At 44.4% G+C, this 25,578-nt stretch overlaps 1 protein-coding gene and 1 non-coding gene across 2 annotated transcripts in view; both read left to right on the forward strand.

The window, feature by feature from the left end:
* DCC (DCC netrin 1 receptor) overlaps positions 1–25,578 on the forward strand; it is an 814,397-nt gene that overhangs the window by 762,519 nt on the left and 26,300 nt on the right. Inside the window, exons 24-26 of the mRNA XM_054986644.1 lie at positions 594–820; positions 7,372–7,488; positions 19,204–19,359. Coding sequence (XP_054842619.1) covers positions 594–820; positions 7,372–7,488; positions 19,204–19,359 — 500 coding nt within the window. The remainder of the gene's footprint in view (positions 1–593; positions 821–7,371; positions 7,489–19,203; positions 19,360–25,578) is intronic.
* Positions 22,978–23,049, forward strand: TRNAA-UGC (transfer RNA alanine (anticodon UGC)). The gene has a single exon. It is a non-coding gene; the product is annotated as a tRNA-Ala (tRNA).

Consider the following 25,578-nt stretch of genomic DNA (forward strand, 5'->3'; position numbering starts at 1 on the left):
ACTGAGTACAATAAGGAACAAAGGACACTCAGGGAAATAGATACAATTGATAACCAAAAAAAAAATGAAAATTAGTAAAAAACCAAAGCACAGAGATGAAATATTTCTAAGCCAAGCATTACTAATTTACATAGCATGTTTAGCAAAATGGAAACGCCCCACTAGGCGCATGTCCACATCAGCAGACAGTACTCAACAGAGTAGTGTATAGTCTCTGTCCCTACCTATGCATCTAAGGCTGCCATGCTTTTGTATGTGAGAGAAGGGAGCCCATGGGATGCACCATGTTGCGCATTAGAACAATGCCTGAGAGGAGACATGACACCATAGAAGTCTGGTTTCAATTCCTTGTGGCAAGCGCAATATATACCAGTCTTAAAACCTTGTGAAATGGACTGAGAGCTCCCTGGAGGAAACGGAATCCAGCCCTAACTTGGCTGCTTTCAGAGGGACCGAAGACCATCTGGAGTAGCAAAATCAAATAGAGATCAAATGTTCCTCTTGTCTGCAGAGAACTGAACACAAAGTTACACGATATCTGAGGTTTCGACATTTCTTTCCTCTAATCTTTTTCTCCTCCCTTCACCTTATAGAAAACGTGCTACTCATAGTGCTGGCAAAAGAAAGGGCAGCCAGAAAGACCTGAGACCTCCAGATCTTTGGATCCACCACGAAGAGATGGAGATGAAGAATATCGAAAAGCCATCGGGTTCTGACCCAGCAGGGAGGGACTCACCGATGCAGAGCTGTCAAGACATCACTCCGGGCAGCCACAGCCAATCTGAAACCCAGATGGGCAGCAAGAGTGCCTCACAGTCTGGTAACATTGCCCCTGCCCTTTTGCAAAGGGCCAGTCTGCCTATACAAATACATCATTTGCATTCTCCCCTTTCGATTGCTTGATGTTTGTTGACTCGTGGAGGAGTGAATTTGGGGGTGGGGCCATGGCTCAGTGATAGAGAATTTGCTTTGTATACAGAAGATCCCAGGTTCAGTCTCTGGCACCTCCAGTGTAAAAGGATCAGGTGGTCAGTGATCTTCATCCATGACCCTGGAGAGCCACTGGCAATTACAGTAGGCAGTACAGACCAATGTGGACCAATGGTCTAACTGAGCATAGGATAGTTTCAACATTTGATGTAGTATTTTTACTCAGCCTTTGTGCTGACCTTTAGAGACAGATGTGATCCATTTGATGGAGACCTGGTGGTTTTGATTGGAAATTGGATGCTACCAATTTCACTGAATGCAAAATCCAATGTGAATTTTGAGGAGATAACTTCAGGAGGTATCTTCAGGAGATAACAACAGAGCCATTTCAAAGGTAGTGAAAAGAAAAGCCTGACACAATTTGTCAAAGGGGGAGCAAGACTGAAATGCTTAAAGGGACAGGGAAAGAGACTATTATTATTGCAGGATTTGGGTCCAGTGGCACCTTAGAGACCAACAAGATTTGCAGAGTGTAAGCTTTCCAGAGTCAGGGCTCCCTTCTTCAAACACGAGCGGGAATGGAGATCCATGAGCCTTTATAGCCCAGCCAAAGTTGGGTGGGGTGTTACAAGGGAGGGCATCGGAATGTAAACCTACAAAGTATCCTGATGCCCTCCCTCATACCACCCCGCCATCTTTGGCTGGAATATAAAGGTTCATGAATCTCTGTTCCTACTCATGTCTGAAGAAGGGAGCCCTGAGTCTGGAAATCTTACACTCTGCAAATCGTGTTGGTCTCTCAGGTGCCACAGGACTCAAATCCTGCTGTTCTGTTGCAGACCCACACGGCTACTGGCCTGTTGGTGGTGATGATGATAATGGCACCATCTCCATGGCAGCTGTAATGTGCCCTCCAGCTTTGATGTGTTCCATTGGGGTGGGGGGCATTTTAATGGGATGTGAAAAGTGGCAGACATACAGCTGCCAACAGCAATGTGTTCGGTCCTTTGGAAATCCACTGACCTCTGAAAAACAAGTGCAAAGCTTTTGAAAATGTTATTGCCCAAGAAGGCATTAATGTTGCTGCTTATGATTGTTTCGATATTTGTTTCAGACTGTGAAGGTTTTTTTAAAAAAAAAATCTTCATATGTCCTTGAGCATTCCTTGGCAAAAAGACAACAGTTTCAGAATAAGTAGCTAAACACCAGGGAGAAACTGTTAGCAAGGACAAGTCTATTTATACCGTTACTTTTAATGATTTAGCTGACGTTCATAGACACTTGGTTTGGATGCTCACCTCTGATACAAGGCAAACATTATGGCTCTGAGAGCTCTTCTCCAACTGGGATTATAATTCTGCAACACAATTCTCTCTTTCTCTCCCTTCCCTGCTAGCCATGCCAGTTTCCAGCATCAGAGAACCTGGGAAATACTGTTTTCCTCAAGGGCTTGATGTCTGTATTAATACTCCATTTCCTGAAGCCCCTAATGTCAAGGGTACTTCCTTAGTACATTTGAAGTATCATATAAACCAAGATCTCTTTCCCTTCTTATATTGTTCCTTCTGCTGCTCCACTGCAGTAGCCAGATAAAAGATCTAATGGCTCGTACGGGGACAGTCCAAAACGGCATCACGTTCCAGATGATGTCAGCGGATTTCTAAATTTTAAAATTGGGCTTGAAAATATTGAGCCATTTTCTGATTTGGGGTGGGGGGGTAAAATCGCTCAGCTTGCCAAATCCGGTTCTGAGTCGATCTGGAAGAGCTTGCCAGCCATTGTTTTGCAAAAGTCAGCATGAGGACTTAGTTACTTGAGACCATACGGTATTTACTCAAATGCAAGACTAGTTTTTTGCACAGGTACACACACAATCAAAAAAAAAAAAGAGGGGCCCATCTTACATTTGCATACAAGTTACGGTTATGTCCAATAATTATTTTCTGTGTGTGTATAACGTTTTTTAAGGGGGTCATCTTACATTCAAGGTTTTTGAGCAAATACAGCACATTCTTCATTCAGTTTGGCCCTTACACTGATCTTCAGTCATTTCGTATCTTGCCCAAAGTAAATAGTATTGCTGCCGACTGCACGCAAACTACTGTATCTACTCAAAAGGAAAGCAGCTTTGAATGTAATATGACCCCCTTTAAAATGTTATATATTTTAAAAGTTATTTCACATAACTGCATGCAAATGTGATAGATGATTGATCACTTCTTCTTCTTCTTCGATGGCATATCTGTGAAAAAATGCAGTCTTGCATTTGAGTAAATGCTGTACTGGTCTATATGGCATTCCATTTAGTCTGTTTCACGCTGAAATTGGGCCTGCAACCCCATCATGTATAGCAGAAGGATATCAGTGTGGTACCCGCTGGGGCCATGGCTCTCTAGCATGATTGAAAGCTCAATTTTAATGTGTTATCAGCTGGATGGAATAAGCAATTTTGGTCCACCCTGCATCACTTGTAAATCAGCCCTGAGACTTTTCAAATATTTCATATTTCCAACCAGCATTAGCAAAAAGCAGGTGTTAAGTCAATGTGGAGCAGGGGAAAAAATGCTGGCGCAATTTGGAGGCCGTGCAAAACATCTTCCGCTTTTAACAAGCATAAGCAGACTTTGGTTAGCAAAACCACCATTAACAAAACCCGTGATTACTGGATTCAGATCTAGCCTTCAATTATTGTTATTAGCATTTAATGGCATTCATATTACATACAAGTACAACACAATCTCAGTCCAGTCCATATGCCTACCTGTATGTAGAGCTAAATATTTCTCTTAGTCTCTCTCTCCTCCTTTACTCTGCCAAACATTGCAGCTCCTTGACAAGAGGTTGATTTGGTGGGTCATATTAAACAACCTCATGCTATTAACTGAAATGCAGTATTCAAATTTTGTGTCATTAAATAGACATTGAAACTTTTTTTTTTGTTCCCAAATGCACAGCTTAAACTCTTGAGGTTCATTTATATGTGAAATGGATACGAGTTAATGCATGATTATATTCTGTCTTTTAAACACTGCCTGTGCTAGCCAAAAGAGGTTGTAGAAGGAGATATAACTGCAAAGCCAAAAAGAAGTGTCTCCCATCCAATATCTTACTATATAATTAAGTAAGCGTGTTTCAGACAACTCACTTTATACCCTGGTGCACCACCAGAGGGTGCTGCTGCAGAGGAATGCCCAGGTAACTCACAATATTGCTTCATAAAACATGCCATGGTGGGAAGCCCAGACAGGGAACAGGAGCAGAGCAGGTAGCAATGCCCTCCCCACGCCCTAGCCCAGCAGGTATTAGGTGCGGAGCAGCAGGCAATGCCCACTCCCCACCTTAACCCAGCTGATATTAAGAGCAGAGCAGGGGACAATGCCTGCCCCCCCTTCAGACAGCTGGTATTAGGATTGGAACAGGTGGTAATGTCCACCACCACCTTAACCCAGCTGGTATTAGTACTGGAGCAGGTGGCAATGCCTGCCCCCTTCAGGCAGCTGACATTAGGAGCAGAGCAGGTAGCAATGCCTGCCCCCTGCATTAAATGAGCTGATATTAGGAGCAGACCAGGTGCCAATACCACCCCCCCTTCAGCCAGCTGGGATTAGGAGTGGAGCAGTTGGCAGTGCTGGCCCCTTACCTTAACCCAGCTGATATTAGGAGCAGAGCAGGTGGCAATGAACACCCCCTTCAACCAGCTGGGATCAGAAGAGTAGGTGGCAATGTCCACCTCCTGCCTTAACACAGCCAGTAATAGGAGCAGAGCAAGTGGCAATGCCCACCCCCCCTTCAGCCAGCTGGTATCAGGAGCAGAGCAGGTGGCAATGCCCATCCCCCACCTTAACACAGCCGGTAATAGGAATGGAGCAGGGGCAATGCCCACCTACACCTTAACCCAGCTGATACTAGGAGTGGAGCAGGTGGCAATGCCCACCCCCCTTCAGCCAGCTGATATTAGAAGCGGAAAAGGTGGCAATGCTCCCCTTCACACAACTGGGATGAGGAGCAGAGCAGGTAAATATGCCCACTCTCCACCTTAACCTAGCCAGTATTAGGAGTGGAGCAGGTGGCAATGCCCACCTCCCTCCTTAACACAGCTGGTAATAGGAGCAGAGCAGGTGGCAAGGCCTACCCCCTCCTTAACCCATCTGGTATTAGGAGTGGAGCAGGTGGCAATGCCCATCCCACACCTTAACACAGCTGGTATTAGGAGTGGAGAAGGTGGCAATGCCCACCCCCACCTTAACCCAGCTGGTATTAGGAGTGGAGAAGGTGGCAATGCCCACCCCACCTTAATCTAGGTGATATTGAGCGGAGGGGGTGGCAATGCCTGCCCCCCTTCAGTGAGCTGGAATCAGGAGTGGAGTAGGTGGTAATGCCTGCCCCTGCCTTAACCCAGCTGGTATTAGGAGTGGAGCAGGTGGTAATGGCCACCCCCTTCACCCAACTGGAATCAGGAGTGGAGCAGGTGGCTATGCCCACTCTCTTCCTTAACCCAGGTGGTATTAAGAGCAGAGCAGTTGGCAATGCCCACCCCTCTTCACCCGGGTGGGATTAGGAGCAGAGCAGATGGCAATGTCCGCCCCCTTCAGCCAGCTGGGATCAGAAGTGGTGCAGGTGCCAATGCCCGCCCAATACCTTCACCTGGGTGGGATCAGGCACAGATCACAGGAGGCAATTCCCTTCTTCCCTTCACCCAGCCAGGGCAAGAAGTGGAGCCCCCTTCAACCTACTGGAATAAGGCACTGAGCAGGCAGCAATACCCACCCCATCTTCACCCAGTCATTACCAGGAGCAAAGCAGGCAGCAATCTCTGCCCTCCTTTAACCTGCCGGAATCAGGAGCAGAGAAAGTGGCAATGCCCGCACCCCCTTCACCCAGTTGGGATCAGGAGCAGAGCACATAGCAAAGCCCACCGCCCACCTTCATCTGTCAGGATCAGGCGAGGAGCAGAAGGTAGTGCTCCCTTCACCCAGCAGGGAACAGGTGGCAATGCCCACCCCCCTTCACCCAGCTGGGATCAAGCTTGAAGCAGGCAGCACTGCCTGCCCCCTTCACATAGCCCTAATCAGACACAGAGCAGAAGGCAATGCCCATTTTCCCTTCACCCATCTGGGATCAGGAGTGGAGCAGGTGGCAATGCCTGCCCCCCTTTACCCAGCCTGTATCAGACGTGCAGCAGGTAGCAAAACCCACCACCCCTTCATGTTGCTAAGATCAGGTGTGGAGCAGGTGGCAATGCCCACCCCCCTCCTTCACTGGCCGGGGTCAGTGATAGAGGAGAAGGGGTATGCCTGCCTGCCTGCTCTCCCCTTTCTAGAGCCCATTGTATGTTTTCCCACAACGGGTTTTGTTTCTAGTTTATATATATTTTTATCAATTTTATGTGAATTTCTCTATTCAGTGTTGAAAGTGCTCTGTGCATATAATAAATAGTAATAAATGCAATAAATAAATAGCTGAAATACAAAATGCATCAATCACATCCACATAATAGCTATATAATATCTATATATAACATATGCTGTATATATTATATAGATATTGTGTGGATATGATTGATGAATTTTATATTTGAGCTCTTTGTTTATTGTATTTATTACTATTTATTATATGTACAGAGCACTTTCAACAGAGCCAGTTTGGTAGCCAATGTAGTGGTTGCCAGTTTGGTGTAGTGGTTAAGAGCGTGGGACTCCAATCTGGAGAACTGTGTTTGATTCCCCACTCCTCCATTTGAAGCCAGCTGGGTGACCTTGGGTCAGGCACAGCTCTCTCAGAGCTCTCTCAGCCCCACCCACCTCACAGGGTGATTGTTGTGAGGATAATAATAACACACTTTGTAAACTGCTCTGAGTGGGCATTAAGTTGTCCTGAAGTGTGGTATATAAATAGAACATTATTATTAATGTTGTTATTAACACTGAATAGAGAAATTCACATAAAAATGATACAAATACATAAATATTGGATGGGAAACACTTCTTTTTGGCTTTTAAACACTGCCACCAATCACACAGAAGGTGGAATTCTGATTCCAGTGCATAGATAGGGAGGGAGAGTTGGGCCATTCCCACAGTGGGATTCTGTTTGAACTATAAGGGAGATTGGCAACAAACAAAATTTAAGGAGACTGTGTCGTTTCCGCAAAGCACTTTCCATAGCAGCTGCAAAGAGAAATGACCATTAAGCCTTGGTGCAATTGCAAAGAAAGAAATTAGCATTCTGGGAAAATGAGAAGCAATTCCTTGTGTCCCGACTCCCAAAGCGATCCTTAAAATATTCTGTGGTGCTATTAGAAGGTGATGCCTTCCAAGTGAGCAGCTTTCATAATGCTTCCCTGTTTATTGTGTTTGGAGCTTGCCAGAGGGGAAAAAAGCCGAAACAATTGGCATAAAGAAACCCCATTCATTTAAACTTGGGGGTTGTTTTCTGTTCCAGCACCCGATACGGAAGAGGTGGGAAGCAGCATGTCCACATTGGAACGCTCTCTTGCTGCCCGCAGAGCGACCCGTGCCAAGCTTATGATTCCAATGGACTCACAGCCCAGCAATCCTTGTAAGCTATGTACCTAACAGGCCAAATGCCGTTTATATTGCTGCAACAGGAATGTTCCGTGTCATGGGGAAATATAAGCATCCCAAGCATGTTGTGTAGTGTCAGGTGAAAAGATAGCCGTTTAACATAATAGAGGAATATGTTTCTCCGAGGAGCATTAATGGCTTTTGATGGCTGCTGGCTACTGTGTGTAGATTAGGTATATGACTACATTTTACAAGCTTGCTAGTTCAAAGATCCTTGTCCAATTTTGCTTCTGTCTTGAGAGAAGCAAACCTGCAACATTTTCTCTTTCCTTACAGCAGTTTTTTCCTTCCATTAAAAGGAATGGATTTTCAACATCGTTTTTTGTGTCTGTTGCACATAAATGGCATAAAATGGTATGGTGTCTATAAATGGCAGGTATGTGTAATTAGTGTTAAAAGAGCTTTCAGTTACCCTGGTTGATTTCAATGGGTGGTAGACTCTGCATTTTCTCTGGATACCAGGTCTACTTCTACTGTTTTCAGTAGGCAATAGACCTAGTGTCAGGCTCATACTACGTCTACCACCCAATGAAAACGGAGCTGAAATATCCTGAAATAATTCTGAAATTTGGGGTGAAATTCCTGAAATTTTAGAAATGCTTTGCTTCATTTCCAAAACAAAATTAAACAGGACGTTCTGGGCAATGCTTCAGATCAGAAATATCTGAATACACATCCCCAACTCTATAGCCTATCCATCAGGTGTCCTTCTACTGCCATGCGTACATCATGCACCACCAACTATGCCCAGCCCCACCGACTATGTTATGCTAGCTTTTGTTTTCTTTTTAATTCTGGGGATGTGTCCATCCAACCCATCCCATAAATTAAGCTGGGTTGGCTTTCCAAAATTAAAGTGGTTATCCTAGCATTTTCTAACTCGGTTTATGTAGTTAGTTCATTTAAAATATTTATATGCTGTCTTTCCCCCAAAATAGGGTCCTCCAGATGGCAAACATCAGACATTAAAAAGCTGAAAACAAAAACAAAAAAAACATTTTAAATGTATATATAAGTACAATAAGAACATACAGGGTATACAGACAAACACATGCACAGTTGGGGAGGAGGACCAATAACAACAACAACAACATTTGATTAATATACCACCCTTCAGGACAGCTTAATGCCCACTCAGAGCTGTTGACAAAGTATGGTATTATTATTCTCACGCCAATCCCCTTGTGAGGTGGGTGAGTCTGAGAGAGCTCTGAAAGAGCTGTGACTGACCCAAGGTCACCCAGCTGTGTTCAAGCAGAGGAGTGGGAAATCAAACCTGGCTTTCTAGATTAGAGTCCTGCTGCTCTTAACCAATACACCAAACAGGCTCAAGAGTTTACTGGGGCCACAACAAATGGAACAATCTGTATCCAACCCCTGCCCTGAACGCCATCTCCAGGTATAAAAGGATCAGATAATAATGACATGAAAACCTCTTCCTGAGACCCGAGAGAGCTTGAAACAGAGTGACCTTAATAGACCAGTGCCCTGACCTGGATAGCCCAGGCAAGCCTGAACTTGTCAGATCTCAGAAGCTAAGCAGGGTCAGCCTTGGACAGCAATTGGATGGGAGACCCCCAATAAAGACCAGGGTTGTGGAGGCAGGCAAGGGCAAACCACCTCTGTTAGTCTCTTGCCTTGAAAACCCCAGCAGGGGTTGCCATAAGTCAGTTATAATTTGACAGCAGTCTCCACCAATAGACCAACACTCTGAGTCAATAGAAGATGGCTTCATGTGTTCAAATTGTTACTTACAGTATAGCCAGCAAAAAAAGTCTTAAGTTTTTGCAGGCATCTCCAAGGCAGAGATGTCCATCAATGTGGTGCTTGCTTTGGAGGAACTTAAAATACAAGCTTGTTTAGCTGGCACAGCCTCACGTTCATATGTGTAAGAACAAATGGGGCCAAATCATCATCAAAACCCAGTTCTCTCCTCACAAGAAAACTGACCCTCTAGCTACCGAAGTGTATTCCCGTCTTGAATCTCAAACGGTTGCCATCGCAAAGAAACAATAGCAGCTATTCTTAGAATTCTCTACTCGTGGGAAAGGCAGGGAACTTTGAAACGCTACATCGAACAGAGAATCCTCAGTATTAACCATCCTGTTGGCGAGGTTTCTGGCAGTCATTTATAATTAAGAAATGGTAGACCGTCTAAAGATAATTGCAATGGTCTTTTCCTTGAAGCATAATGTAGTGTTATCAATCTTGTCCTGCAATGTGATTCCTGAAAATGATCTTCCTGGTTAAAGAAACCTTTGCAAAAACCTCTCTCTTCATTCGCTTTCCTTAAGAGCCTTTGCACACATGGGCTGCTTCCACACACGTTGGATAATCCACTTTCAATACTCTTTAGTGAACATTTGAAACTGATTTTCCATGTGTGGAACAAAAAATCCACTTCCAAAGGATTGCGAAAGTGCATTGAAAGTGTATTATTCAACGTGTGTGAAAATGGCCATGGTGCAAGCAAAGCACCTTTGGGCTTCCGTGTGTCTTTTGCACCATAGGGGAATGCCATGGCGGCTGGAGACAACATAGAAAAGAAATCAAGTATGCATAAGCAAAGTGGGGTTTGGATTTATATTGTAGACGTGTTTGAATGAAAAATCCATTGAAAAGATGGGTATGGAAACATCATAAGTCATTCATGTTTGTTTACAATGGATAGGAACCAAGGATTCCCCTTTGGTGCATCTTCAGAAGCCTTTCTCCAGGGGAAGAGATCTGTTCCAAACGTAGTAGAGAGTCCAATAGCGCCTTTAAGACTAACCAACTTATTTGTAGCATAAGCTTTCGAGAACCACAGCTCTCTTCGTCAGATGCATCTGACAAAGAGAGCTGTGGTTCTCGAAAACTTATGCTACAATAAAGTTGGTTAGTCTTAAAGGTGCTACTGGACTCTCTAGTGTTTTGCAACTACAGACTAACATGGCTAACTCTTGTATTTTTAGTAAAAGGAAATCCTGGTGGAAGGAAGCCAATGAATGCCTCCCAGTTGTAATAACAACTCCTCAACTTATGTGGTAGAGCATTTGTTTTGCATACAGAGGATCCCCAGTTTGATCTCCAGTTTAAAAGGATCTGTTCGTAGGAGTTGTGGCCCCGGTTAGTACATGGATGGGAGTCAGTCCACCAAAGAAGTCCAGGTCGCTATGCAGAGACAGGCAATGACAAGCCACCTCTGTTCGTCTCTTGCTTTGAAAACTCTAGAAGGTTGTCTTAAGTTGGCTGCAACTTGATGGCACTCCCCCCCCCCCGAAGGTGATGTGAAAGACCTCTCACCTGAAACCCCGGATTGCAGATGCCAGTAAGAGGAGACAGTACTGATCTTAATAGACCAGTAGCCTGATTTGGAATAAGACAGTGTCACATGTTCATGAGCGTAAAAAAGAGCTTGAGGAAGCGGGGGAAGCAGGGCTCATTTTGAGGGGGAACGTGCAGGAACACAGTTCCAGCAGGTCCCCAAAGAGGTCACGTATCAGGTGGCCCCGCCCACCTGACTCTCGGCCATTTAAGGCCCGTTTCAGCCTGGATTGGGGTTGAAACGGCCCAGATCGGGCCTCTGATGGGCGGTGAATCACTCTCCCACTCAGCAGCTGCCTGATCCTGACCATTTTGGGCCCCTTTTCAGCCATTTTCAGCCCCCTTTTGCCATTTTGGGCCCAATTTTGGCCCTGAATGGCCAGGATTGGGTCCAAAACAGCCAGGATAGGTGATATCAGGGGGTGTGGCATATGCAAATCAGTTATGCTAATGACACACTTCCGGTGATGTCAAGGGGCGTGGCATATGCTAATGAGTTATGCTAATGAGTTCCTCCAGCTCTTTTTCTACGAAATGACCCCGGGGGGGCAGGAGTCTTGGTCAGATTCTTAAAGAGAGGTTATAGAGTGTTTCATCTCTTACAAAAGTTTTCAAAGAAACCATCCAATTTTTTTTTTGCAGCTGCTGTTATCTTAACACTTGGAACGCTGAAAATGCCTTCCACAAAATGGAACAATGTAAGGCGCTTTGGATCCTCATTGGGTAGAAAGGTGGAGTATAAATGAAGTAAATAAATATTTAGGTGTTTATAATTCTGCTTTTCTCCCCAAAGACTCAAAGCATCTTACCAAAAAATAACAACAGATAAGCAATTACCAAAAAGGAGCTCAAGGTGTGGGAAGATTCTTCTTTCTCCCATTTTACCTTCACTGCAACCCTGCAAGGTAGGTAAGGCTGAGAGATATTGACTGACTCAATGTCATCCAGTAGCAGAATAATTTGGACCCTGGTATCCCAGATCATACTCCAACACTCAGTGCTCCACAGTGACTCTCCATAACAACAGAAGCCAATAACTAGGGAGTTTCCGGGCTGAATACGGACCATGTGCTGTGAACTGCAGCCGAGAGTCTTGCTTTTTGCAGTCCCAAGCAAAAAGTTCTCGGAGCACCTGTGGTAGGCAGGGAGGTTTGCTTAAAGCTTCAAGGGTCACAAGGTGAGCAATGCTAGTGAAAATAAATCGCAGTGAACTGAGATGGCAGGTGGTGATCACCTACCTGAATAAGCTAAAGCAGCAGTCATTTGGAATATGTGTCAGCACCAGATCATTTTCATCAGAGAGTAATTGCTAGAAGCTAATAAGGACATCATTGGCTTTTGAGCTTTGATCTGGCTGAGAACCATTTCATACATTAAACAAGCAGTGGCAATCTGTGCTGTACAACTTCAGATGTGCCATGTTTACAAAAAAACTAACACACAGTAGGGGAGATTTAGGATCACCTCCTCCTTGATGTGCTAGTTCACTAGAAGCTGCACACTTTTAGCCCAGGGAAGCTCAAAAATCCATCCCTCTCTGTCACCTGAAATCCAATGTCCAGAATTCTCCCACTCTAGGTCTTTACACTATGTAAGAAGTCAATTGACTCTAAGGATCAGTCTAGATTAAGGACATGAACAAGTTGCACTGCATTTTCATTGGATCACATCTTTCTGAACTTTTGCTTCTTATTTAGGATTCAGCTGAGAAAAATCTTAACATCCCTGAGTGGTTGTTACTCAGAATCATAACTAGAGATGGGCATGAACTGAAATATGAACCAAATTTAAGCACGAACCAGGCCGGTTCGTGGTTCGCGAACCACAGTTCATCAGATCCCATTTCTGATGAACAGCCATGAACTTTTAGGGTGGTTTGTTTGGTCCATTTTTTGGTTCGTCACTGCAGACGGCCTGGTGCCAAGCAATCAGTTTCCTAGGCAACAGGGGATGGACTTCCTGCAGACCTTCTGCTGGCCCGGAAGTGACCTTCTGCTGAGCCGGAGGTGATGATTTTCTGACCTGGATGTGACATTTTCACTAACCAAACAAACCGGCTCGTGAACCAGGGGCAGGTTCGCAAAAGTTTGTGGTTCATGAAATTTGACGAACCACATGGTTCGGGTTTTTTCTGGTTCATGCTCATCTCTAATCATAACCCGTGTAAAGTATTCTGACTTTCAGAAACCTTCCCATAAATGTGCTCTGTTTATCTGGGCTATAACAGCTTTGCACACAAAAAAACAGGCCTCTTATAATTGGGCGATATGAATATGAATCTTCATTCACTTTTGCTAGTATCGATCGATGGAATTACCACTGAGTCTGTCATGATAGAAGACTCAGTTTTTGCAGGGATGCAAAGTTACTTATTCATTTGTCCAACAGAAGAGTAGGAGGCACACAGCCATCAGCTACTCTAATAGATCGTAATACTCTCCCTTCCCATTCCAAAATGGTGTTTAATCTTCTTGTTTAATCCTTGGCTGCATTCATGTTCCACTATTTCAAAGGCTGTGCAGTGACAAAATTTTATCTGCACTGCTTTGTGCTGTTCCCTTTCAGAACAGGTTACCTTTAAGAAAGCTATAGATAATTTGTCTTTGAATTGAACAGTAGGAAGAAGCTTTAGTCTTTTTTTTCTTTTGAAAACACAGGTGGCAATGAGGACAGAGAAAGCCGTGCTCAGTAATTTATTCACAGGCTAGCAGTTGGTGTCTAGGGATGACACGAATAACGGAGATTTTCCACCTACTGTGTGAAAAATGCAGATTCACTGTTGCAGATAAGTGTCTCGCACTGGCAGTGGGTTTTGAGAACATTAAAGTCCAGAATGCACCATTAAGCCAATGGCGGTGAACTTCCGTGCGATTCACAACATTGATTCAGATCTGCTCACAGACCTTCTGAATGGAGAATGTAATGCGCAGTTAAGCTAATCATGGATAATAATGTGCATGAAATGTTCAACACCCATTTGGATCCGTGTGTCTTCTTCTGTGAATAAGCATCAGAGAAAGCAGAAATGTTGGTGGAAATAAAAGGACAGGTTTTACATTTATTTCTGGTATTATCCAGCAGAATAGTTAAGAGAAATGTCACAGTGGTTGGACCCTCACATGGTTGTGCTGCCATGGCGCTATTGTAATAATTCCCTCTTGGATTTTCCTGTTGGCACAATGCAATCAGAAAATGAATTATTATGATAGTGCAATGATATCGCAGTTCTGAACCATGTGTGAAACCTCCCCACGACTTTTAATACTCATTTGCAACTGTGTCGGGGTAAAAGATCAAATAAACTCCTGATCAGTAATTACCAGATCAAGTCCAGAACCAACCCTGACAATACTGTATTTGATTGCTTTCATATCTAGAATGATGCATGTGGAAAGAAGGCCTTTCTTTGATTTTAGTTTAGTTCAGGGTTCATTTTGAGGGGGAATGCACAGGAACACAGTTCTGGCAGTTCCCCAAAGAGGTCACATGTCAGGTGGCCCAACCCACCTGACTTTCAGCCATTTTGGGCCCGTTTCAGCCTGGATTGGGGCTGAAACGGCCCGGATTGGGCCTCTGACGGGTGGTGGATCACGCTCCTGCTCAGCAGCAGCCCGATCCTGACCATTTTGGGCCCCTTTCGGCCATTATCAGCCCCTTTTTGCCATTTTGGGCCCAATTTCATCCCTGAATGGCCAGGATTGGGTCCAAAACAGCCAGGATAGGTGATGTCAGGGGGTGTGGCATACGCAAATCAGTTATGCCAATGACACACTTCCAGCGATGTCAGGGGACATGGCATACACTAATCAGTTATGGTAATGAATTATGCTAATGAGTTATGCTAATGAGTTCCTCCAGCTCTTTTTCTACGAAATGACCCCTGGTTTAGTTTATTCAACTTTTAGCCCACCCTCCCTGCAAGTAGGCTCAGGGTGGGCTACAACAGTATTAAAATGTAAAACTACAGAATAATAAATAACATACAATAAAACAATACAAATACACACTGGAGCAAATCTAAAATACCTGATTAAACATTAATAACCGCTTGAGATGTTTTTGCCATTTTAAAGCAATAATCACTTTTTCAACCACCAAAAAGTTCTCCAGCTCACCATGGCTGCCGCAGGAGTGGAGAAATGAAAACTGACCAGCAGGAAAAAGTACCTGAGGAGTGAGTTAGGTCCAAGTCCTCCGTTGGTGAAATGGTAGGGGAGTTCTCCATGAAAGAATTAGGAGGACTGAGCAGCTAGGGAACAGAGGTGTTCCATCAAAGATTTTTAGAGTAATCTTTCATCTCTGTACCCATCCTGGTACATCTTTGAAGAACCTGACCCTAATTAGAATCCCATCTTTTGGAACAAAGCTGGGAACAGAGGTGTGCCATACTGCCAAGGAAGCGCTGTACTGCCCAAGGATGTCACCTCTCCAGGTGTCTCCATCACTGAAGTTCCTGGGGAACATTGGAGAATTGCAGAGGTCTGAGCATGGAAGGTTCCCTGGCAAGGAGTACACCCTCAGCTCCTTGAAGCATCCTTGTAGATACCACCCAGTATGCTGTTCCCTCCCATGTACAGGATGTACTAGTCTGCAGTGTCGTAGCACCTTTAAGACTAACCAACTTGATTGTAGCATAAGCTTTCAAGAACCACAGCTCTCTTTGTCTCATGTGTCTGATGAAGAGAGCTGTGGTTCTCGAAAGCTTATGCTACAATAAATTTAGTTAGTCTTAAAGGTGCTACTGGACTCTACTATTTTGTAACTACAGACTAACACGGCTAACTCCTCTGGATCTAGTGTGCAATAGGCTCGTCATCTTCTTCCAAGAAGTTTCTATCACATTTTTATCCTGCCCTTCTTCAAAGGAGCTCGGGGTAATGTAAACACTTCTTCTCTGTTCTCTTTTTTTCCACACTTGGCCAGTGCCCAAGATTTACAATTTAGTCAGCAAACATATTTTTCTCCTATCTAGAATCACTTTTATTGCCAGATTGGCCGGGGCCCCTTGGGGGTTTTCACTTTCCTCTGGTCATCTACGTTGGGAACCCTAGGGGAGGGAAGTGGCTCCAACTCTTGGTTGCAGCAGTTGGAGCTTTGACGGGAGTCGGGCCTCCGGCTCTCCTCCAGTGGCGGGTTTGTGGCATTGGGCCAGATCCCAATAGGCTGAGTGGGCCAGGGGTCTGCTCACCCCGACGGAGCAAAAGGAGAAGACCGCCTGGCATGTGCTGGCAGGGGATGACACTTGCTGTGTTGGGCTAGCACGGGACTGGCAGAAGATGCATCGGTCGGCAGGGTGGCCCTCCAATGCCAACGGGGATCCGAGCCCAGATGCCAGGCCAATGCTCCATCAAGCTGTAATCAATAAGGTTGTGGCCATTTTCTAACCCAAGACAGTTGTCGGGTGAGCCACTTGAGCCGGAACGCAGACTGACATACACATAGGTGACAACAAATATTAGAGGAAAGCCCTTTGAATCATTCCTTGTTCATGGTGCTACTTAGACTGTTTCTCCTATACCCTATGATGCGACAAGGTTGGGCCTGCAGCTTCTGAGAGGTGGGAACGGGATTCTGTAAAGCGGGGAGGCAGACTCAAAACCAAGTGTTTACTGTTTGAATTGGTGGTGGAAAGTGCTGTCAAGTCATAGCCAACGTATGGCAACCCCTGCTGGGGTTTTCAAGGCAAGAGACTAACAGAGGTGGTTTTCCATAGCCTGGCTCTGCAACTCTGGTCTTCTTTGGAGGGCTTCCATCCAATTACTGTCCAAGGCCGACCCTGCTTAGCTTCCAAGATCCGACAAGATTGATCATGCTTGGGCTATTCATGTCAGGAACTATTTCAGATAGGAGAGTTCTTACACTAGGACACTGAATACAATAGCAGTGGACAGAGAAAACCTACAGGTGCTGGGGCAACCTCCTCTGGGAGTTATACCATTGCCATTGGTCCTTGTGTTAATAATGGCTAGATTAGAGGTATCCAGAAACTCTTGAGTGAAATCTATGCAAAATAAACTCATTTTCTCTAATGCTTGTTCAAGGAGCAGATAGCTCAGTCCTATGTAGAGTTAGTCCAGTCTAAACCCATTGCTTTGATGATCTTAGACTGGAGTAACTCTGCATGGGATTGCTCTGTGGATAATCAAGATGAGTTCCACATCCTCTGTCTTTTCCTATTTGGTAGCTGAGGAGTGTGTTAAGTAGGTGTCACTCTAATTTTGACAGACCAATATAAGCAAATGAGGAGAAGAAATGAACCATGATAGATCCCCTTTCTTGAAAAAGCAAAGAAAATTAATTCCATGCTTTAACTTTGCCTTCCTTGCAATACCAATTGAGTTGACAGCACTGGGCATCTTCCAATTACTCCTTGCCATTAAATCATGCCTCTCTCTTAATTTGGAGGCTGTTTTAAAACTTGAAACAAGCACTAATTGATCAGCTTTTATAATAAATAGCATCAACTTCATTTGTGATTTAATTCATCATGTGTCTCTTTCCTTTAAGCTGTGGAGTTTTACTTGATGGAATGGTTCGGCTTTTATCTCCCTCAAGCCAGCTGTGGCAGCTAGAGTCTGCCTGATTAGGAGGCGTTCTACCCAATTCCATCCCCCATCCCAAAATAAACACACTACACACACACACAGCGTTTCCGGTACCTGTCAGCTCCCCTTTCCATGAATCCATTACAAGCCCTCTGATGTTTCGCAGATGAAAATATGGACATGCTCGGAATGCTCCTTTTCCCTTATGAAGGATCAGTCCGTGAGTCTCACCATCTCCAATGTTACATATTGTTGAAGTTTCTTCCGTACTTGTTTATGCTGTATTTTTTTTCACTCTTCAAAATCCCTACTGGTTTAAAAGCCAAGAGCATGATTGTTATTTTTGGCTAAAGAACTTGTTGATCTTTTTTGGAATTTTAAGGATTGAGAACCACACCGTCGTAAAATGGCTGCCAGTGTGGACCCAGGTAACCACAAATATCTGGGGACTTGGGGCCAGTCATAAAAAGGCTGGGAGGCTCCAAGCCATGAGTCATGGAGCCATGATGGAGACAGGGATCCTCCCCACCTCAGCATTGGTGTTCCCTGCAGACACACAGAGCAAAGCTACAAGTGACTTTATTCATGTGGAGAACACTAGATTTTTTTGCAAGGTTACCTGGGAAGTGAAGTCCAAGTAGTCCTTCCCCTCTCTGTTAGAATCGCTGCCTGAAGAGTCACAAGAGGGCTTCATTTGGGGGAGGGGAACTGCTACTTTCTCCCAGGGCATCCTGCAGGCTGCCTGCTCCCGGGGAGCTGCTCTGGAGAAAGCAGCCATGTCGGTGAAGCTTCAGCCGCAGCGACTGTTGCTGTGTGTTGTAAGCTTGTGACTGAGGCTGATCCTCCAATACAGCATCATCAACAACAAAATTTTCATATCTCAGGGAGAAGGGTTCTTTGTCTAGCTTTCTGTCTGATATTCTAGTGCTCCACATTCAGGTAATATATTTGGAAAGAAGAACATTCAGTTTGGTGGTTCTCTACCTGCAGTCTAAAGTAGTGGGACCAATAATTTTATTCCCTAATTAAAAAAAAAAAACCAGGCCTTAGTTTAATGATTTAGGTGTGTGAAATAACTATCACAGATCAAAGCATCAAACCCTTTCGAATAGTCTCATGCCCTATATATTTTTCAAGAGACGAAGGTTACACAATATGAAACATTTCCGTGAATTCCGGGATAAGAGAGTTAAATATTATAATTAATTTTTGTTACTTTTTATTGTCTTTTTAAAAACGTATAAAAATATATAATGGGAAAAAAAGAATAAGGTAATTCCTCCAAGACTCCATGGAGAATTGGGAAGTGTGGGGAAGGGATGAGTTTATTCCATGTGTTCTCACAACCATCCATTTTGACCCACTTTATTTCTGTTTGTCATTGATTATTCTTTTGTCTTTTATGCTGTTTTTCAGCTGAGTATGCACTATTTTAAGCCATTTATATGCAGCTGACACACAAATAACATTGATGAATATGTACCTTTTTACAAGGAAGACTCAGTACCAAGAATCAAAGGATGGTGTGAAAAAGAGAGACTTGTGTGGGTTCATTTCTTACCAAGAAGAAGCAAAACTGAAATGAGGATATGCAACTCAAATTCTCAAGCTTGTAAAATCCAGTCTCATCCCTAACCAGGAATGGGGGTGGTGGGGGAGGGACCTGTAATGGAACTCCCAAACTGAGTCCAAATTATGAACGCCACAGAATGGTATCTCTAATACAACATTACGTATGTCTTAATAAATTCTACCAGGACATTAATGGTCCCCAACCTGAGTTTCCTCATTTATTTCCCACCACTGTCCATGGTACTGAAGTATTTTATTTTTCTCAGCTGTAGTGAGTGCTATCCCAGTCCCGACGCTAGAAAGTGCACAGTACCCAGGAATCCTGCCATCTCCCACATGCGGCTACCCACATCCTCAGTTCACCCTCCGACCGGTACCATTCCCAACACTATCAGTGGATCGAACTTTTGGAACAGGAAGAAGTAAGTAGAGTGTTTTTCTTTTCTTTTCTCCAGCTCCAGTATGTTGAAATAAATAGCAGGCACAATGCACACATTGGTTGCAGTCTCCCTTTTGGTTGATGATTGAGCCAAGGAATACAAAAATCTAACCATTTCAATTTCTTCATTGTATAATTCCTCAGTAAATTTGTTCAGAATTTAGGTGTCTTCACCATTCCTACCATACATGCTTAGAGGAAAATTTGCAAAAGGAACTTTGCCTCATTTTCCTGCCAGCCAGGAGGTATTGAAAACACTGCTGAGGAAGCAATAACAAAATCCAACCTTCCCTGCATACTTTCTGATCAGCATCTCAGGGCACCTCTCACCACTGTGGCTGAGAGCTTCTTCCTGAGCAGTTAAGATATCTGTGAACATGCTATGACATTGCAACGGCAGCATCGGCCACAGTTTAAAAATTTAAATGGAGCCAGAGTTACAAACCAGAGCAGGATCAAATGCTCATCTATTAGATTCTGTATATTTGTTATGGGGTATTTGCTGAACAGATTTTGTGTTTCTATTGAAATATGTGTTGGTAATTTTCTTTGGACCTTTGTCTTGTTTCTGTACTGACATAGGGATCCTGTTGGGTTCACTCAAGGGAACTCACCTGATTTAACATTACCCCAAAGGAACGAGGACATAAGAAGTTGTCAAGCCAGGGCTATGAAACTCTCGTGTAGAAAGCCTTGTTTGCCCTTGCTGCAATCCAATCAGGGCTGGCCTCATAATCTCCCACTGAACAGAGGGAGATCTTTAAGCTGTCAAAGCAAGATATGTCCATAAGCAACCAGATGAAAACATTGTGCACATTACCGTTGATGTGTAACAAGCCAGCCAAGCAGTTGCATTTTCTCATGCCTGGTTAGGTCTCGGTTCGAGAACTCTGGATGAGAGTTTGAACTTATAGCTGAACTTTCCATAGTGTTTTCTCCTGACATTGCCTACCAGGGAGAGAGAGCTGGTTAAATAATAATAATAATAATAATAATAATAATAATAATAGAATGCTATTGTTATTGTTGTGGTTGTTTTTGCTGTTGTTAGTTGATTTTTAGCTCTTTTCCCCCCAGCCTCCATTCCTTAAGCACAGCAATCTTGCTCAGTTTGAAAGTGACGCTTTATGTATAAAGTATAAACTTATACTTTATACATAAGTATAAGTTTGAACTTATGGCTTATAACTTATAAGTTTGAACTTATAGCTGAACTTTCCATAGGGTTTTCTCCTGCCATTGCCTACCAGGGAGAGAGAGTGACACTTTATGTATAAAGTGACACTTTATGTATAAAGTAAACTTCCCTGTGTGATATTCTCTCTGGCTGTCCTCGTGCTTCAAGTGGGTTCCTAGCCCCTAGGTGTGTGGGGCTATTGAGTCAGAGATCCATGGCTCAGGTATGCATCACAACGGCATGCTAAAGCTGAATGCATGAGAAACAGATGTTTGAAACATGGGGCAGGCCACATTCCATCCTGCACAGATACTTTACCCAGCTGTGTCTCATTTGAAAACATTTCTTAACACAAACTTTAATCAGATGCAGGATAGGAAAAAGTATTAAGTTTATTGGACTAGATGACCCTAGAAGTCCCTTCCAACCCTATGCTTTTATGAGTATGAATATTAATTTCAGTAGATCAGAGGTAGAATTAATATGTTACTGATTGGTAAAGGTTTCTGTTGATTTTAACTTACTCTGTGAGACACACCAGATAAATTCCATGATGCACCCAATATTTTTAACTGAAGGCAAGATCTGTGCCCATATGCAGGCAAGTACAAAACCATATATTGCCATAACTCATTTCAGAGTCACTGTCTCTGCATTATTACATGACTGAACATACTATTGATTGGCAAGAGGCACCCTTCAGATTCATCATGTGCAGTGACATTACGAGGGTGTCGCCATTCATCCTGTCAAATGGGCCGTGCTTGAATCCTTCTTTCTGTTCTCGAAACCCATTTCTAATGAACTGGAAAAAAAAGCCAATGCTGAAAAATCACCCTTAGGAAAAAATGTTCCTGCTCAGCCATCTGCTGAAAGAGAAACTGTAGAAAATGAGGGGGGTAAGGTAGACCTTAGTGGACGCCCTCCATCCCTAGATGATAAAGCCGTCTGCCATTTTGACCACTGTCAAGCAAGCAGGTAGCAATAAGACAAGAATAACGACTTTGTGCTGATTCCATTCTTTTACGCTATTTGCCAGCTTAAAAGTAGCTGCCTCATCAGAATATTTTCATGCCATGTATCTGGTGTGTGTGTGTGTGCATGCGCGCGCATGCATATGCGTGTGAGAGAGAAAGAGGGGGGGTTGCAGGGTACCTAGCTGTACAGAACAGTTTCCAAGTTTCTGGATGGCGGTGTCAACACCAGCCCAGGGTGACAGTGATTGTACTTCAGTGTTGAGTCAGAGGATGTGTTCCGTAGATCAGGGGTCCCAGGGTTAGTGGCATGCATGAACCGGGTGCCAGAGCATAAATTGCAGGAAACAGAAGGTGTAGCTATTTGTATGCATTACCAAGCCTGGCTAATCCACAGGTGTTGCCTTGTCTTCTGATCATAGGAACTATTTTGGTGCTCTGTGTATTTCCTTAAAAGTTCAGAGAGGTTCTTAGCTCAAAATTATGCATCTCAATCCTTTGGAAAATGGAGGTGGCATTCTCCATTAGAGATGGGCATGAACCAAAACACGAACCAAAATTAAGCACGAACCAGGCCGGTTTGTGGTTCGCGAACCACGGTTTGTCAGATCCCATTTCTAACGAACCGCCACGAACTTTAGGCTGGTTCATTTGGTTCGGTTTTTTGGTTCATCACTGCAGACAGCCAGGTGCCATTCAATCAGTTTCCTAGGCAACAGGGGATGGACTTCCTGCAGACCTTCTGCTGACCTGGAAGTGAACTTCTGCTGGCCCTGAAGTAACCTTCTGCTGACCCGGAAGTGATGATTTTCTGACATGGATGTGCCATTTTCACGAATCAAACTAACTGGCTTGTGAACCAGGGGCAGGTTATTGAAAGTTCGTGGTTCATGGTTCATGAACCACGAACCACATGGTTCAGGTTTTTTCCGGTTTGTGCCCATCTCTATTCTCCATTCAGTTTGGCCCATCAAAGAAAGCACACTGAATCAGACTCTTGGTCTATCAGGGTCAGTATTCTTTGCTCAAACTGGCAGCAGCTCTCCCTGGCCAAACTGGCCTATGGAAAATTGCTTCCTGACTCCAAAGTTGCAATCAGCATTACCCTGAGCATGTAAGAAGGGTCCCTCTAGAGCTTTCTCAGAAGTGAAAAACCTGTACCTGGTTGCACCACTTCAGCCTGCAAGTGAGGCTCAGATGACTGAATGCTTCTACATTTTCCTTCAGACAGAAAACTTAGGAAGAAGTCTTTCCCCTGCCATGTGAGTTTTCTGCACTTGAGAGAAGACTGAACACAATATCATATTCATGTGAATTCCCAACTGTAGCTGGGATGGCTCAGGACAAAGATTTGGTACCCAGTAAATGCCAAACACATTTTCCTCCTTTAACAAAGCTAAGCGCAGAGTGGAAGTACAAAGTACTCCCCTAGAGTACTTGCAAGGGGAGGGGAGCTGTAGCTCAGTGGAAGAGCCTCTGCTTTGCATGCAGAAGGTCCTAGGTTCAATCCCTGGCATCTCCAGCTAAGGGTCTAAGATTAGAGAGAAGAGTGACTTGCTTAAGGCCACCTACAAAGGTAATATTTGGACAGGGGACTCTTACTTTTAGCTGCCATGCTCTCCTAATGGATGATTTATTGGCATTTAACTTGGATCTTCCTATGTGTTCCATTTTTATTTGCCATCCCTCTGAATCTTCAGTTCCCATAGCATTTTCATAAAACAATTCCTGTTCAAGATTTACAATGCAGGGTCTACTTCTTCTAACTTGATTGAACGATCCCTCCATAATCTTCAGTTCTGCCTCAGGAAAAGAAAGACCCTGCTTCACATCATTAAGTCTTCAGGCGGTGCGTCCAGATGTGCGCCTGCTGTGCTTCCAATGTCAGCTTTCATTTTTAATCCTTAGCTTTTCCAGCTTTAGAAAAGCGTTCAAGACCATGGCTGTCTAATGCTCCGTAAGGCTGAACGCCATCCTGCATAATGAAATCCCGATGTCGGCCAAAAAAGTTTGAGAACCTCTCAAAAAGATGCACTCCTGAAACAGCAGGTGCGAATTTGTGGAGCTCGGTAACACTTCTATGGGTACACTGGTTGGTCCAAGCCTCTCCACAGCCATCTTATTATTGCTTCTGTGCCGGACATTAACCTTTGCCTCCCTAGAGTGCTGTCCTGTGCCAGCAGTTGACTATTGCAGAATGTATCCTCTGTTTCCTTGGGATTGTACCATCCAGTTTTAGAAAACAAAAGCAATCCCACATTGCCATCCAGTGCCATTCGTTTTGCATCTCACTGGGGACATGGGGGTGAGATCTAAACCCACACACAGGCATTGTAACGATTCATTATTGTTAGGCAATGCCTGGAGATTTCACTCTGCCGTGCACTTTAGACAGGGTGTTTCATACAAATGAGGCCTCCTTTGTGAACCAGGGCTGGAGAAAGCAGCAGAACCACCAGACAAAGGTGAACAGTCTGCTCTGACCGCATAGGTAGCAGAGAGCAAAAGAATGAACTCTTGGGGTCTTGAGGGCATTTGCTACATGTTGAGTGACAAGATGATCAGCCCTGGACATTCCTATTAGTGTCGATATTAAGACGCTTTCTACCTGCAATGGATTGAAACTACTTTGTTTATAATATTCAAACAGGCCTCTCATTTGCAGGGCTTTGTGGGTTCCAAGCTGCTGGGATCATACTAAAAAACATAGAATTTTGTACCTGGTTTGAATTTCAGTGCCCTGAGAATCTTTCTTTTCTCCTAAAAAACACACACACCTTTGCCATGTATCGGTGCTTCATATACCGTCACTATGCTTCTGATGCATGTTTCTTTGGTGTGTGAAAGCCACCAGCTCCTTTGTGGACATGATTCCAGCAGGCACCAACCATGTGAAGTCCTGGTTGACCATCACTTGTGATCCACCCATCAAGTGGCCCTCACTTGCAGTGCACTTGCAATGTACCCATCAAGTGGCCCTCACTTGCAATACACTTGCAATGCACCCATCAAGTGGACCTCACTTGCAGAGCACTTGCAATGCACCCATCAAGTGGCCCTCACTTGCAATACACTTGCAATGCACCCATCAAGTGGCCCTCACTTGCAGTGCACTTGCAATGCACCCATCAAGTGGCCCTCACTTGCAGCACACTTGCTATGCACCCATCAACTGGCCCTCACTTGCAAAACACTTGCAATGCACCCATCAAGTGGCCCTCATTTGCAGTGCACTTGCAATGCACCCATCAAGTGGCCCTACTTGCAGTGCACTTGTAATGCACCTATTAAGTGGCCCTACTTGCAGTGCACTTGCAATGCACCCATCAAGTGGCCCTACTTGCAGTGCACTTGCAATGCACCCATTAAGTGGCCCTACTTGCAGCGCACTTGCAGTGCACCCATCAAGTGGCCCTCACCTGCAGCGCACTTGCAATGCACCCATCAAGTGGCCCTCACCTGCAGTGCACTTGCAATGCACCCATTAAGTGGCCCTACTTGCAGCGCACTTGCAATGCACCCATCAAGTGGCCCTCACTTGCAGCGCACTTGCAATGCACCCATCAAGTGGCCCTACTTGCAGCACACTTGCAATGCACCCATCAAGTGGCCCTACTTGCAGTGCACTTGCAATGCACCCATCAAGTGGCCCTCACTTGCAGCGCACTTGCAATGCACCCATCAAGTGGCCCTACTTGCAGCGCACTTGCAATGCACCCATCAAGTGGCCCTACTTGCAGCGCACTTGCAATGCACCCATCAAGTGGCCCTACTTGCAGTGCACTTGCAATGCACTCATCATCCAGTTACAGCTGCAGGGACGAAATCTAGCCCCAGATCTGCACGGTTGATATAATTAGTTGGCCAGTACTGTGCACAAGCAGCCCTGGATGCTGGAGAAGGTTTTGTAGCATCAGACACTGTGATTCCTCAGTCCTGTAGGAATATATGAAATCCTCTTTCTCTTACCTATGCCCTAGGATGAATCAAGGCACCAACAGTGCAGTGCAAAGTTTGGACATGGAAAATCAAGGTTGAGATTCACTCATTC

Source organism: Eublepharis macularius, chromosome 8, assembly GCF_028583425.1.
Source record: "Eublepharis macularius isolate TG4126 chromosome 8, MPM_Emac_v1.0, whole genome shotgun sequence".
Lineage (NCBI taxonomy): Eukaryota > Metazoa > Chordata > Lepidosauria > Squamata > Eublepharidae > Eublepharis > Eublepharis macularius.